We start from the raw sequence: 14,870 nt of genomic DNA, 5'->3' as shown, positions 1-14,870 counted from the left end.
CCCCATAGCCCGTAAGCTGAGAGCGGCGAACAAACCGCCCCGGGAGAGAGGAGAGAGGGGGTGGGCTCGATTCACAGGGGAATGCCGCAGACAGCAGCCGAGCCACGGGGTGAGCTGACTTGAGACGGGGGGGAAATGATCTCGCTCTCTGCGCGTCTAATTCACAGATGCACACACAATATTATAGAGCCAAGCTAAGTTCAAAGATGTACACAGTGCTGTAAGGAGAAGGGATAGATTTACGTAGACAGATGACAGATAAATAGATGATAGATAGATAGATAGATAATAGATAGAAAGATAGATAAGTTTTCATATACTTCTGATGCTCTTCATCACATTAGTGATCAGAAATGAGGTGTAATTCCCCAACCCCTGCCCGCAAGAGCTAAGTAGGATCTTACTGTAAGTTGAAGGGAGTTCTGCCCTAACTCATGGATTGTGAAGAATGAACTGCTGTTGAGTCTGATTGACTGTCGATGGATCGTGGTGTGGCGTATCCGGAGGCTATTGAATGCAACTTACAATGCTTAATAAAAATCTTTATTCTTTTAGTATAAAAAAAGAAAGATAGATAGATGACAGATACATAGATAATAGATAGGTAGATGATAGATGAATGATAGGCAGATAAATAGATGATAGATCAATAATAGATGGATAGGTACATAGATAGATAGATAGATAGATAGATAGATAGATAGATAGATAGATAGATAGATGATAGTAATCTCTACTACAGAACTGGAGAGATGGTTTAGCAGTTAAGGTGCTTGCCTGCAAAGCTAAAGGACCCAGGTTTGATTCTCCACTACCCACAAGGTAGTGCATGTGTCTGGAGTTCGTTTGTGATGGCTGGAGGTCCTGGTATGCCCATTCTCTCTCTCTCCTCTCTCTCTCTCCCTCAAATAAATAAAAATAAAATATTTTTAAAGATATCTATAGTATACATAGATACATTGATAGATAATAGATTTTCAAATAGATTGATAGATACCTGTGATATGAAATTTCAGGGACAACCAAGATAAAATGTCTCAAAAGGTTTGTCAGGGGCTGGAGAGGTGGCTTAGTGGTTAAGCACTTGCCTGTGAAGCCGAAGGACCCCGGTTCGAGGCTCGATTCCCCAGGACCCATGTTAGCCAGATGCACAAGGGGGCGCATACGTCTGGAGTTTGTTTGCAGTGGCTGGAGCCCTGATGTGCCCATTCTCTCTCCCTCTCTCTTTCTGTCTCTTTCTGTGTGTTTGTGACTCTCAAATAAATAAAAATAAACCCCCAAAATTTTTTTTTAAAAAAAGGTTTGTCAGTGGGGATACATGCTAAAGATTGTTAAACACCGATATAAAGTCATAAACACAAAGTCAGACAGAAAAATACCATGCTGTGTGCAATTTCACATAAGCAAATACCAAAAGCAGGAATGGCAGATTAGATCAGCGTTTAGGGGCAGAAGCGTCCATAGAACGCAGAGGAAATTCAAGGACAGAGTAACTGATCACACTCTTTTGCTTGAGAAGGTACTGGTTGTACGAATGTGCTCTGTTTGTAAGAATTCTCCAGGACTTTGGAGAGATGGCTTAGTGGTTAAGGCACTTGCCTGCAAAGCCAAAGGACCCAGGTTCGAGTCCCCAGGTGCCATGTAAGCCAGATGCACAAGGTGGCGCACGTGTCTGGAGTTCATTTGTAGCAGCTAGAGGCCCTGGCATACCCATTCTCTCTCTATCTGCCTCTTTCTCTCTCATAAATAAATAAATAAAGATAAAAATAAATTTAAGTCACCATTTTGCATGAATGGTTCTGCAGAATAAGCACTCTTTGCTTTTACATACCAAAAAAAATTAAAATAAAAAATAAACTCACGAGGCAACAAACTTAAGACTTGTGTGCGTTGAGGCATGTGTGTTTTTCTTCAATAGAACAGTGATTTAGGGCTGAGGAAATGGCTTAGCAGTTAAGGCATGTGCCTTGGAAGCCTAAGGATACAGGTTTGATTCCCCAGGACCCACGTAAGCCAGATGCACAAGGCGGCGCATGTGTCTGGAGCTCATTTGTACTACCTGGAGGGCCTGGCATGCCCAGTCTCTCTTTCTAACTACCTCTTCCTCTCTCTCTCTCTCAAATAAATAAATAAAATATTTTAAAAATATTTTTTTAAAAAGACAGAAAAGACAAGTGATTTAAAAGACACAATATGTGTATTCCATATGCACTAACATAAAAAGGCCAGGGACACAATTAAGTGACCGGAACCAGTAACAAGACGATTTGGTAGAATGAGTCCAGATAAATAGCAACCAGGCAAGGATGGATGAGCCAATGCAGAGATGGGAACTGAGGAAAACTGTTCAGTCATGTGCATGGGTCACCCCAAAGCAAACAAGAAATGAAAGGACAAGGTTCCCTTGTGCTAACAAAAGTTTCTGGGCTAGAGAGATGGCTTAGCTGTTACAGCGTTTGCCTGCAAAGCCAAATGATCCAGGTTCAATTTCCCAGGACCTATGTAAGCCAAATGCACAAGGAGGTGCATGCATTTGCAGTGGCTGGAGGCCCTGCTGCGCCCATTCTCTCTCTCCCTCCCTCTGCCTCTTTCTCTTTCTCTAATAAATAAATAAAAAGAAAATTAAAAAAAAATAAGTTTCTGTGCCTGGAAAAGATGATTTAGCAGTTAAGGCACTTGCCTGTGAAGCCTGAGGACCCATGTTTGACTCTCCTGATCCCATGTAAGCCAGATGTACAAAGGTGAGGGAAGCGCAAGGTCACACATGCCCACTAGGTGGCACAAGCGTCTGGCGCGCTAGTGCAATGGCTGAGGCCCTGGCACAACAATTCTCTCTCCCTCTCTCTTGCTCACTCTCTCAAAAATAAAATAAAAAAGAAGTTTCTGGCAGGGCGTGGTGGCACACACCTTTAATCCCAGCACTGGGGAGGCAGAGGTAGGAGGATGGCCATGAGTTCAAGGTCACCCTGAGACAATATAGTGAATTCCAGGTCAGCCTAAGCTAGAGTGAGACCCTATCTCGAAAAAACAAACAAAAAAATAGGTTTCTGTATTGCTTCAGTATTTCCACTCTCTGGAATGAAATGAAAGCAAATGCTCACACACACACAAAAAAAAAAAAAAAAAACTTGTCCATGAACGTGTGTAACACTGTCCATGAGTGTGAATAACTCTGCATGCTCACGTGCGTAACACTGTCCATGAGTGTGAATAATTCTGCATGCTCATGTGTGTAACATTCACTGTCCATGAGTGTGAATAACTCTGCATGCTCATGTGCGTTAACACTGTCCTTGAGTGTGAATAACTCTGCATGCTCATGTGCGTAACATTCACTGTCCATGAGTGTGAATAACTCTGCATGCTCATGTGCATTAACACTGTCCTTGAGTGTGAATAACTGCATGCTCATGTGCATAACACTCACTGTCCATTAATTGTATAATAGCATCATTCATATGACCAAAAGGTAGAGATGCCCCCAGATGTCCATCACCAGATAAATGCATAAACACAATGAGCTACAGCCACACAATGGAATGGTATTCAGCCACGGAAGGAATGGGCCAGCCTTAAAGATATTACCTTAAGGGCTGGAGAGATGGCTTAGCGGTTAAGCGCTTGCCTGTGAAGCCTAAGGATCCCGGTTCGAGGCTCGGTTCCCCAGGTCCCACGTTAGCCAGATGCACAAGGGGGCGCACGCGTCTGGAGTTCGTTTGTAGAGGCTGGAAGCCCTGGCGCGCCCATTCTCTCTCTCTCCCTCTATCTGTCTTTCTCTGTGTCTGTCGCTCTCAAATAAATAAATAAATAATTTAAATATATATATATATAACCTTAAGCCGGGCATGGCGGCACACGCCTTTAATCCCAGCACTAGGGAGGCAGAGGTAGGAGGATCGCCGTGAGTTTGAGGCCACCCTGAGACTCCATAGTGAATTCCAGGTGAGCCTGAGGTAGAGTGAGACCCTACCTAGAAAAACCAAAAAAAAAAAAAAAAATTACACTAAATACACAGTGGGATGATGGCTCAGTCAATAAAGTGCTCGCCACACAAGTGTGAAGGTCTGAGTTCGAGTCTCCAGGACCCATGTGAAAATGCCAGACACAGTGGGTGTGCACCCACAACCCCAATGCTAGGCAAGAAGATAGGAGTCTTTGGGACTCACAGACTAGCTGGGTCCCTGAATCAGTGGCATAGTCAGCTACAGACCACGCCTCAAAGAATAAGATGGAGGGCTGGAGGGATGGCTTAGTGGTTAGGGCGTTTGACCCGGGTTCGATTCCCCAGGACCCGCGTTAGCCAGGGGCACAAGGGGGCACACGCATCTGGAGTTCGGCTGGAGGCCCTGGCGCGCCCCTTCTCTGTCTCTCTCTCTCTCTCTCTCTCTCTCTCTCTCTCTCTCTCTCTCTCTTCCTCTTTATCCATCAAATAAAAAAATAAATACAAGTAAGATATTTTAAAACAACACAAGAGACTGATAAAATGGATGTGGGGAAAGTAGACCTTCTCAAACAGTGGTGGTGGGAGTGCAAAGTAGCACAAGCCGAATGAAAATCATTATGAGGCATCTCAAGAAGCTAGAAATCGACTTCCCATGTGACTCAGCGATCCACTCCTGGGCATATATCCTGAGGACTCCACACCACTTACACATCCATGTATATTGCAGTTCTATTTGCAATAGCTAATAGACGGGCCCAGCCAAGATGCCCATCAACAGATGAGTGGATAATGGAAATGTAGTAATAGACGCAATGCAATTCTATTCAGCCGTATGGAAAAGTGAAACTATGAAGTCTGCAGGAACATAGAGAGAATTGCATTAAGCGAAGTGACTCGGCTCTGAAAGGCCAAAACCACACGGTCTCTCTGATATGCGGGGCTCGGCATGTGATATCTGCGTGTGCATGTATAGAACCATCACCGAAAATGAGCATAGGGCTGGCCAAGGAACTTTTGCCTATGAAGCCTGAGGACCCAGGTTCAGTTCCCCAGGACCCACGTAAGCCAGATGCACAAGGTGGCGCATGCGTCTGGAGTTTGTTTGCAGTGGCTAGAGGCCCTGGTGTGCCCATTCTCTCTCTCTCTCTCTCTCTCTCTCTCCCTCTCTCTCTCTCTCTCTCTTTCTCCTTGCAAATAAATTAATAAATAAAATACTTTTAAAAAAAGAATATATATGATACAAGGGAAGGGGTTTGGAGGAAAGAGGGAGAATGGAGTGGGTTAGAAACAAAAAAAAATAAACTTCAAAATGCCAGAATTAGTGCTATCTAAATATCTGTATACCAACTAAAAACAAGCTTTTTAGAAAACAGAGACTGGGAAAGAATTTAAAAGGAAGGATATGGAAGGGTGGGGGCGTCAAGGGATCACGGGGTGTCAGTGGAGGCAGCTAGAATGGCCAGCCCTGTGTTCGAAGGGCAAATACTGGTTGGGTGGCCTTGAACCATCATTGCATTTCACACCCATGAGCCTCAGTTTCCCAGCTGCAAAGTGGGATGCTGCTCATCTCTCCTGAGGGCCGACATCAGAAGCGGGCAGACAGCGGGATACGTGGAGTGGGCTTGGTGACAGTGAGAAAACGTGGCGAGAGGGGCAGAGATAACGTGACGATGGGGTGAGCCGCGCCTGGGGTTGGCACGGAGGGCCTTGCGGTTTCACCCGCAGAGAGGCCCTGGCGAATTTTGGGCCCTCTGCCTCCAACACTTTAGCCAGGGGACGTCAACTGAGCCCGGCCATCATTCATTCCGTGGGCGTTTGGCTCCGTTCCCACACCAAGGCGTGCCAAGGGTGTGTCCCTCTCGTTGTGAGGTTTCTCCAGCGACAGGGAACTCACAGGCAATAAAGGGATGGGACAGGTGGTGACGCTGCTCCGTTTGTAGACAGGTCTCCCAGAAGAAATCCTGGACGTCCCTCTCTCTCTCTCGCTCTCTCTCTCTCTTTCTCCGTACCCCCTTTGCCAAGATCAGCACGTGGGTCTAACTCCACCTCGGTACCACCTTTGTGCCAGCTCGAAGACTGACAAGACTGGGCCTGGCCCAAAGGATCATCTGCTTTTACAGTCGGTGAGAGAGGTTTGTCGGCTGTAGCTCTCTCGCTTGCCCTCCCTCTCTCTCTCTTTCCTTCTCTCTCTCTCTCTCTCTCCCCCTTCCTTCATGAATGGTGGTACTCTGACCCCTTCCAGGAGGACTGAAGGCATTTCCATCCGATCATTCATTCATTCATCTTTCTTTGTTCACTTGTTCATTTGTTTGAGCAACAAATTCTCAGCTCACCTCTCCACCCACACTGTTGGCTTTGACGGAGACCGACAGGGGCATCAGGCTTTTGGTCTTGGAAACTGAGCTCTGCCACTGGTTCAGCCGTAAGAACAGGAATCAGAAAAGACTGCTGTTTTGTGCCCATGCCACTTTCTTTGTTCTAGTCAAGGAAACCTGGTATTTTTTTTTTTAATTTTTTATTTATTTATTTGAGAGCGACAGACACAGAGAGAAAGACAGATAGAGGGAGGGAGAGAGAATGGGCGCGCCAGGGCTTCCAGCCTCTGCAAACGAACTCCAGACGCGTGCGCCCCCTTGTGCATCTGGCTAACGTGGGACCTGGGGAACCGAGCCTCGAACCGGGGTCCTTAGGCTTCACAGGCAAGCGCTTAACCACTAAGCCGGAAACCTGGTATTTATATACCACAGAGAGTACAAAATCACTCTTGTAAGATTATTTTTCTACCTACAAATGGGTCTGCCTTGCAATTTTTCTATGTCTGTAATGATAAGGAGATGATTGCAGTGATTTCAACAAATAGTTTTTGGAAAACACCATAGTAACGCAAGTATAGGCAGGCAGAGCTGTAGTAATCAGAGAGGGAGTGGCCACGCCCCTCCTTTGCAGATGAATCGCTGAGAGAGGAGCAAGCTGCTTGAGGTCTCAGCAAGAGAGCAAGGCATGGTCTTGATTTGCCAGGGTTCAGGGCTGGGTTCCTTCCACTTCCTCGGTCACATCTGGCTCCTTGCTCCTCATGGCACTTGCTGGCTCTGTGTGTGTGTGTGTGTGTGTGAGAGAGAGAGAGAGAGAGAGAGAGAGAGAGAGAGAATTAGAAAGCTGGTATGTTCACGTATACCAAAGAGTAGAGCTGCATAAAAACAAGGAAAATGTCTACTTTGTATAAAATATTCCCGGTGCTTAACACATAATAAACACCCAGAAAATGTGTGCCAGGCACGGGCTTGAGTGGAGGATGAAACGGATAAGTGGTTGTATAGATGAATGGATGGACCAATGAGTGGATGGATCTGATGGTAAGTAATGGGAGGATGAAGGACTGACTGGATGAATGAATGGATGGATGTGTAGATGGATGGGTAGTTGATGTATAGATGGATGGGTGGGTGGATGGATGGATAGATGGATGGGTGGATGGATGGATGGGTGGGTGGGTGGATGGATAGATGGATGGGTGGTGGATAGATGGATGGGTGGATGGATGTATAGATGGGTGGATGGATGTATAGATGGATGGATGGGTTGATGTGTAGACGGGTGCATGGGTGGGTGGATGGATAGAAGACACTGCCTGTCACCCTGTGGGATGTCATCACTGGTGAGTGGGCAGCCAGATGTTCGGTGGTAGAAGACACAGCAGTCGCGCTGTTGGCCAAATCATCGGGAAAGGGTCTTCCCTGGCTAAGAAGTGCTCCGAGAGCCGGATGTGGTGGCGCACACCTTTAATCCCAGCACCCCAGAGGCAGAGGTGAGAGGATCATGGTGAGTTTGAAGCCACCCTGAGACTACAGAGTGAATTCCAGGTCAGGCTGAGCTAGAGTGAGACCCTACCTCGGAACACACACACACACACACACACACACACACACACACAAAGTGCTCCAGTCTGATGGGGCAGTGTGAGAAAAGCAAGAAGATGGGGAGAGGTCAGGAGGGAGCCAGAAACCCTCTGTTCAGCCAGAACACAGCACAGGACTCAGGTGAAAGAATGGAAAATTATGACAGATGTGCAATCTCCGAGCAGAAAGTAGGAGCTTCACTGGCCTCTTCATATTACAGACTCACCACGTCCTTATTTATTCATTCATTTGTTCATTCGTTTATTTTGTTTTTCGAGGTAGGGTCTCACTCTAGCTCAGGCTGACCTGGAATTCACTACGTAGTCTCGGGGTGGCCTCAAACTCACAGCGATCCTCCTACCTCTGCCTCCCGAGTGCTGGGATTAAAGGCGTGCGCCACCACGCCCGGCTCACCATGTCCTTTTGATAGAATCCTTATTTCCAGCTAACACTGATGTCCCCCCCCCCCGCCCCCCCAGTCAGTCACCAACTCAGGGATGGTGAGCCTGGTCCATTGTAGTCAGTTGAGTGTCCTTTAAGAAGGATAGGAAGGTTGCAGAGGAAACACCATTTATGATGGACTTAGAAGGGGAACTTTAGATGAAAGACCCCACTAAATTGTCAGTCTAGAGGGAACATACTTCATGATTGCCGTCTCTTACCCACATCTGCCTCCATAGCCAATCTCCACTACCGGTATCCTATTCAGTTCATAGATCTAGACAAACAAATCAGTCTGCCACTTGGTCCTCTCAGCCTCCTTTTTCTTTAATATTTTATTCTACTTATTAGAGAAAGAGAGAGAGGAAGATAGAGAGAGAATGGGCACACCAGGTCCTCTGGCCACTGCAAACTAACTCCAGATACATGTGCCACCTTGTCCATCTGGCTTACATGGGACCTGGAGAGTCGAACCTGGGTCCTTAGGTTTCACAGGCAAGCGCCTTAGCCACTAAGCTATCTCTCCAGGCCGCCTCAGCCTTCTTTTGAACACCTTCAACCTGTCTTCTTTTGACACCCCCTCTCCCAGGACAAGACCAGCGTGGGAGGACCAGACTCAGAATCGAAGGAGAAATGAACGACCCGCAGCCTCTGCAGGAGGTAGGCAGGGCACAGTGTGAGTGGGAAGAGGGGGGTTTGGGAACAGGGAGATGAGCATCATGGTTCAGAAAGAATAAAGAAGGTGAAAAACTCATGACGTGGACTCAGACCTACAAGGTACTTTGTGATTGTCCAGAAGTTGGGGTGGGGGGAGGGAACAGACTCCAAGATGGAGCCCAAGTTAGAAGGAGACGAAGAGAATCCATCTCCAATGGCTAGTGGTCACTGTGCTCCTCAGTCAAATTTGCTTGTTCAAAGCAATCTTCACCCCCAATATCCTTCCTCGGATGACGTTTTGTTGGACCACGGTGACAGCTGGAGAAATGCTGAGACCCGGGCTTGAAAAGACGGCTCAGCCAGTAAAGTGCTTACCGCTCACACAGAAGGGCCTGAGAGAGGACCTTTAAGACCCACCCAATGCCAGATACATGGTGGCGCATGCCTTTAATCCTAGCACCCAGGAGGTGGGCACAGGAGAGTCACTGTGGCAAGGGGGCAGGCTAGACTAGCCAAGTCGGCAAGCTCTGGCTTCAGAGAGACTCTGTCTCAATAAACAATGCAGAGAGTTTGAGGGAGATATGTGACATCGACCTCCGGCCTCCCCAGCACAAGTGTGAGCACACAAATATGTACACACATTTGACTCACATATGCACTTAAGAAAAAAAAAAAAACCCTCTGCAAACAAGGAAGTAAAGGAGAAATGCTCAGAATGCTGTTTGGAAGGGCGAGGTGACCTCACTCATCTTTATTATCTCTACTTGGGAACTGAGGCTCACATAAGACTTGCCCAATGGGTCCTAAGCAAGAAGGGTGGGTTGTCATATTTGAAAATAGAGTATTTCAGTTTTTTAAAAAATATATTTTATTTATTTGAGAGAGAGAGAGAGAAAGAGGCAGAGAGAGGCCTCCAGCCACTATACACAAACTCCAGAAGCATGCGTCCTCTTGTGCATCTGGCTGGCTTACGTGGATCCTAGAGATTCGAACCGGGATCCTTTGGCTTGGCAGGCAAACGCCTTAACTGCTAAGCCATCTCTCCAGGCCCTTTCAGTTGAATTTGAATACCACATCGGCAACAAAGAATTTCATTGTCTAAGTATAGCCCTTGAAATATTTGGGATATATATACTAGATTCAAATAACTTTTTGGCTTTTTAATTTTTTTTTTTTTTTTTTTTTTTTTTGGTTTTTCAAGATAGGGTCTCACTGCTCACTGTAGCCCAGGCTGACCTGAAATTCACTCTGTATTCTCAGGGTGGCCTCGAACTCATGGCCACTCTCCTACCTCTGCCTCCCGAGTGCTGGGATTAAAGGCGTGCACCACCACGCCTGGCTAAATTTGTATTTAGCTTGTTCATTGAGAGAGAGGGAGAGAATGGGCACTCCAGGGCTTCTAGCCATTGCAAATGAACTCCAGACACATGTGCCACCATGTGCATCTGGCTTACATGGGTTCTGGGGGAATCGAACCTGGGTCCTTAGGCTTCACAGGCAAGCAAGCGCCTTAAGTGCTAAGCCACCTCTCCAGCCCACAAACAAGTTTTTTACTTGAAAACTCAAGTGCTACAGGAACCTTGTGTTTAACCTGGAAACTCTACCTCCTGGCCTCTTTAAATTATTGCACCATAACCTCCTTGCATCCATTGTTTTTTTTTTTTTTTTTTTGTGTGTGTGTGTGTGTGTGTATGTGCGCGCGCGCACACATGTGTGTCCCTAGGAGAGGTATGACATGTCAGGAGCCCGCCTGGCCCTAACACTGTGTGTCACCAAAGCCCGGGAGGGTTCTGAGGCAGACCTGGATGCCCTGGAACAAATGTTCCGACAGCTGAGATTTGAAAGCACCGTGAAGCGGGATCCCACTGCCCAGGTACCGAGCTGCCAGCTCTCGGCCATGAGGAAGGGGGCTGGATGAGGTGGGATGCTGTGGTCCTGCCGGAGTCTGGTCATTCCTCAATCTCTCTCTCTCTCTCTCCCTCTAGCAATTCCTTGACGAGCTGGAAAAATTCCAGCAGCTCATAGACAGCTGGGAAGAGCCTGTCAGCTGCGCCTTTGTGGTGCTGATGGCGCACGGTGAGGAGGGTCTCCTCAAGGGAGAGGACGAGAAGATGGTGAAGCTGGACGACCTCTTCGAGATGTTGAACAACAAGAACTGCCAAGCTCTGAGAGCCAAGCCCAAGGTGTACATCATACAGGCCTGTCGAGGAGGTGGGGACTGGACCGAGAACGTGGAGGCTTCGTTGGTTTGGGGGATGAGGCTAAGACAGGATCCCGACATGTATCCCCGGGTGGCCCGGAGCTCACTGTAGAGTCCAAGCCGGCCTCAAGTTCACAGTGTTCCTGCCTTGGCTTCCGAGGTGCTGAGAGCATAGGTGTGTGCCGCTGGGCTTGGCTGGACCTATGTTCATTTTTTTAAAAAATTTGTTTTTATTTGAGACACACACACACAGAGAGAGAGAGAGAATGGGCGCACCGGGGTCCCCAGCCGCCGCAAATGCACTCCAGATACACGCAACACCTTGTGCATCTGGCTTACATGGGATCTGGAGAATTGAACCTGGGTCCTTAGGCTCCACAGGCAAGCTCCTTAACTGTTAAGCCATCTCTCCAGCCCCATTTTTTTTTTTTTTTTTTGAGAGAGAAAGAGAGAGAGGCAGAGAGAAGGAGGGAGAGAATGGGCACACCAGGGCCTCCAGCCACTGCAAATGAACTCCAGACACATGCGCCACCTTGTGCATCTGGCTTACGTGGGTCCTGGGGAATCGAACCTGGGTCCTTTGGCTTTGCAGGCAAGCGCCTTAGCCGCTAAGCCATCCCTCCAGCCCTGAGTCCGTGTTTCTTAACCCAGCCCAGTGCCAGATCCAGATCTTTGGCCCGCCTGACTCTCTTCCCCTCGCTCTCGTTGGTTCCAGAGCACAGAGACCTTGGCGAAGCGGTCGGTAGGGACGAGATGGTGATGGTGACCAAGGAAAGCCCCTACACCATCCCAACGTACACAGATGCCCTCCATGTCTACGCCACGGTGGAGGGTATGAGCCCCTGGCAGTGACCTCTGCTCCCTCTCGCCCGCACCCTGGGTCCCCAAACCTCTCCTCCAGTAAGGGACGCCCCTCCAGGGTCCCCTCCACCTTCTAGATTTTTCTCTCCCAAGCTGAGTTCTGTGAAATCCCCAGGGTACATCGCTTACCGACATGACGTAGAAGGTTCCTGCTTCATCCAGACCCTGACGGAAGTGTTCATGACCAGGAAAGGGCCCATCCTGGAACTGCTGACAGAGGTGAGAGGAATGAGGTGTCTGTAACCCCAGGTTGAGCGAGTGCAAACGGCACAGGTTGACACACACACACACACGCACGCACGCACACACACGCACGCACACACACACACACCCTTTCTCCATTGTTTCCCAAGTCCCCCCCCAGCCCGGAAACTAGGAAATCTATCTTCCAACAACAAATTGGGCTTCCAAGTGTGTGAGGTGTGTGTACACACACACACACGCACGTAAGGCCAGATGGCAACATTTCGGGTCATCCTCAAGAGCGTGGTCCAGCTCTTTGGCCTGGAGCTTACCAATGAGACCTGACCCGGCCAGCCGTTGACCCCCAGGGAGCCTCCTGCCTCAGCCTCCCCAGCGCCAGGGATTACAGGCTTGCACCACCACATCTGGTATGTTCGGGTGGGCTCTGGGACTCAAACCCCAGTCCTTATGGTCGCATGCTGCCTGAGGTACCTCCCCAGCCCTGACACTGTTGAAATCGGACACTATCAACTTACTCCCACAAGCAAATCCTTGATACTGAAGCAATGCTTAGACAAACTTTTTGTTTATCTATTTATTTTTATTTTATCTTATTTATTTATTTATTATTCAAGGTAGGGTCTCACTCTAGCCCCAGCTGACCTGGAATTCACTATGTAGTCTCAGCATGGCCTCGAACTCATGGCGACCCTCCTACCTCTGCCTCTCGAGTGCTGGGATTAAAGGTGTGAGCCAACACGCCTGGCATCTATTTATTTATTTGAAGGAGAGAAAGAGGCAGAGAGAGGGAGAGAATGGGCGCGCCAGGGCCTCCAGCCACTGCAAACGAACTCCAGACGTGTGCGCCACCTTGTGCATCTGGCTAACGTGGCTCCTGGAGAATCGAACTGGGATCCTTTGGCTTTGCAGGCAAACGCCTTAACCCCTAAGCCATCTCTCCAGCCCTAGATGAACATTTTTCTTCTAATGGTGATGTGTTCAGTGCAGATTAGGATGTGTGTGTGTGTGTGTGTGTGCGTGTGTGTTTGTGTGTAGGGAGAGAGAGAGAGAGGTGATGTATCCCTATAATACTGGGAAGCTGAGGCAGGAAGACCGTGAATATGAGGCCAGCCTGGACTACATAATTACATTCTGTCTCAAACACACACACACACACACACGCACGCACGCACACAAAGAAAATATCAAAACATATACAGCTAGGGCTGGAGAGCTGGCTTAGCAGTTAAGGTGCTTGGTGCTTGCCTATGGAGCCCAAGGACCCACGTCAGACTCCCCAGATGCCACCTAAGCCAGACACGCAGGGTGACCCACGTGCAAGATCCTGCACGCGCGCGAGGTGGCGCACGCCTCTGGAGTCTAATTGCAGTGACTGAGGGCCTGGCGTGCCAATTCTTTCTCCCTCCCCCCCCCTCATAAAAAGTGAGGCTTAGGAGGCTGGAGAGATGGCTTAGCGGTTAAGCGCTTGCCTGTCAAGCCTAAGGATCCCGGTTCGAGGCTCGATCCCCCAGGACCCACGTTAGCCAGATGCACAAGGGGGCGCACGCGTCTGGAGTTCGTTTGCAGTGGTTGGAGGCCCTGGCGTGTCCATTGTCCATTCTCTCCCTCTTCCTCCCCCCCCTCCCCCCCTCCCTCCCTCCCTCCTCCCTCCCCCCTCTCTCTCTCTCTGCCTCTTTCTCTCTGTCTGTCGCTGTCAAATAAATGTATAAAAAAAGAGTGAGGCGGGTGCTCGCTGCTCTGTGCACTAAGCTTCTCCCCACACACCCACCACACCAGGCTCTCCAGCAGCCCATTCCCGCAAGCTGACCACACCTATCGCTGCAGGTGACCCGCCGAATGGCAGAAGCCGAGCTGATGCAGGAGGGGAAGGCCCGGAAAGTGAACCCTGAGATTCAAACCACGCTGAGAAAAAGGCTGTATCTCCAGTGAAGGCTCAGAGGGCAGAGGGGCTCTCCTGCCAGGCTGGCTCTGCTGCCCCTGCAGATAACTAGAGGAGCTGCCACCACCCTTCCCCGGTGGTTACCCAAGCCCTCTTTCATCACCCGCCCTTCCTGCATCCACCGTCCTGGTTGGAGCAAGCCAGCCCAAACCCAAACCCAGCGCATTAATGGTAATATTAACACCACCTCTCTCAGGCTGGGCTCGCTCAGAACGCATTCACTCAATCTCCTTTCTAGTCTCTTGCTCAACTTCTTCCTCCTGTGAATCGTGGCACAAAATGGTCACCCCTATTTCAGAGGTACGAACCTTCTGGAATGCTTCTGAAATTTTCAGTAACCATCAGCTTGGGTGACCCGTGCAGATTTTGGCACTGGGCTGGGCGTTGGATCAGGCATGCAGTTTCCCAGCTCTCTGGCCCGTGTTTCTGCGGCCATTCCAAGCCCCGCTGTTGCAAATCCACAGCTCTCTCACCGCGGGTCTTCTTCTTCCTCACCAACATCCTCACCCCAGCGCCCCTGGCTGAGAATCTGGCCTTTGCCTGCACATCTTCTCTTCCTTCGCCCTCCGTAGTCCCCAATCACACCCCCAAACAGCTCTCCATCCTGTCTTCACCCCCAACACCTGTCCTCGCTTCTCTGCACCGAACTATCTCAGGAACACTCTAGAAGACACAGAGACCAACCCAAACCCCCATAATCTTGTTTCCACACACCCTCAGGATCCCAAC

At 49.0% G+C, this 14,870-nt stretch overlaps 1 protein-coding gene across 1 annotated transcript; it reads left to right on the top strand.

Annotated features, from left to right (window-relative positions):
• Window positions 1-8,907: 8,907 nt before the first annotated feature.
• Casp14 (caspase 14) lies at window positions 8,908-14,131 on the top strand. Its single transcript, XM_004672747.3, has 6 exons — window positions 8,908-8,940; window positions 10,661-10,810; window positions 10,923-11,148; window positions 11,853-11,969; window positions 12,114-12,217; window positions 14,027-14,131. Exons 1-6 carry the CDS (start codon window positions 8,914-8,916, stop codon window positions 14,129-14,131), a joined length of 729 nt encoding a protein of 242 aa, XP_004672804.1. The 5' UTR covers window positions 8,908-8,913.
• The last annotated feature ends 739 nt before the right edge of the window (window positions 14,132-14,870 follow it).

The sequence above is a fragment of the Jaculus jaculus genome, chromosome 21, assembly GCF_020740685.1.
Source record: "Jaculus jaculus isolate mJacJac1 chromosome 21, mJacJac1.mat.Y.cur, whole genome shotgun sequence".
Classification (NCBI taxonomy): Eukaryota; Metazoa; Chordata; class Mammalia; order Rodentia; family Dipodidae; genus Jaculus; species Jaculus jaculus.
The sequence above is the reverse complement of the archived record's forward strand: the minus strand, read 5'-3'. Positions and strand labels throughout refer to the sequence as shown.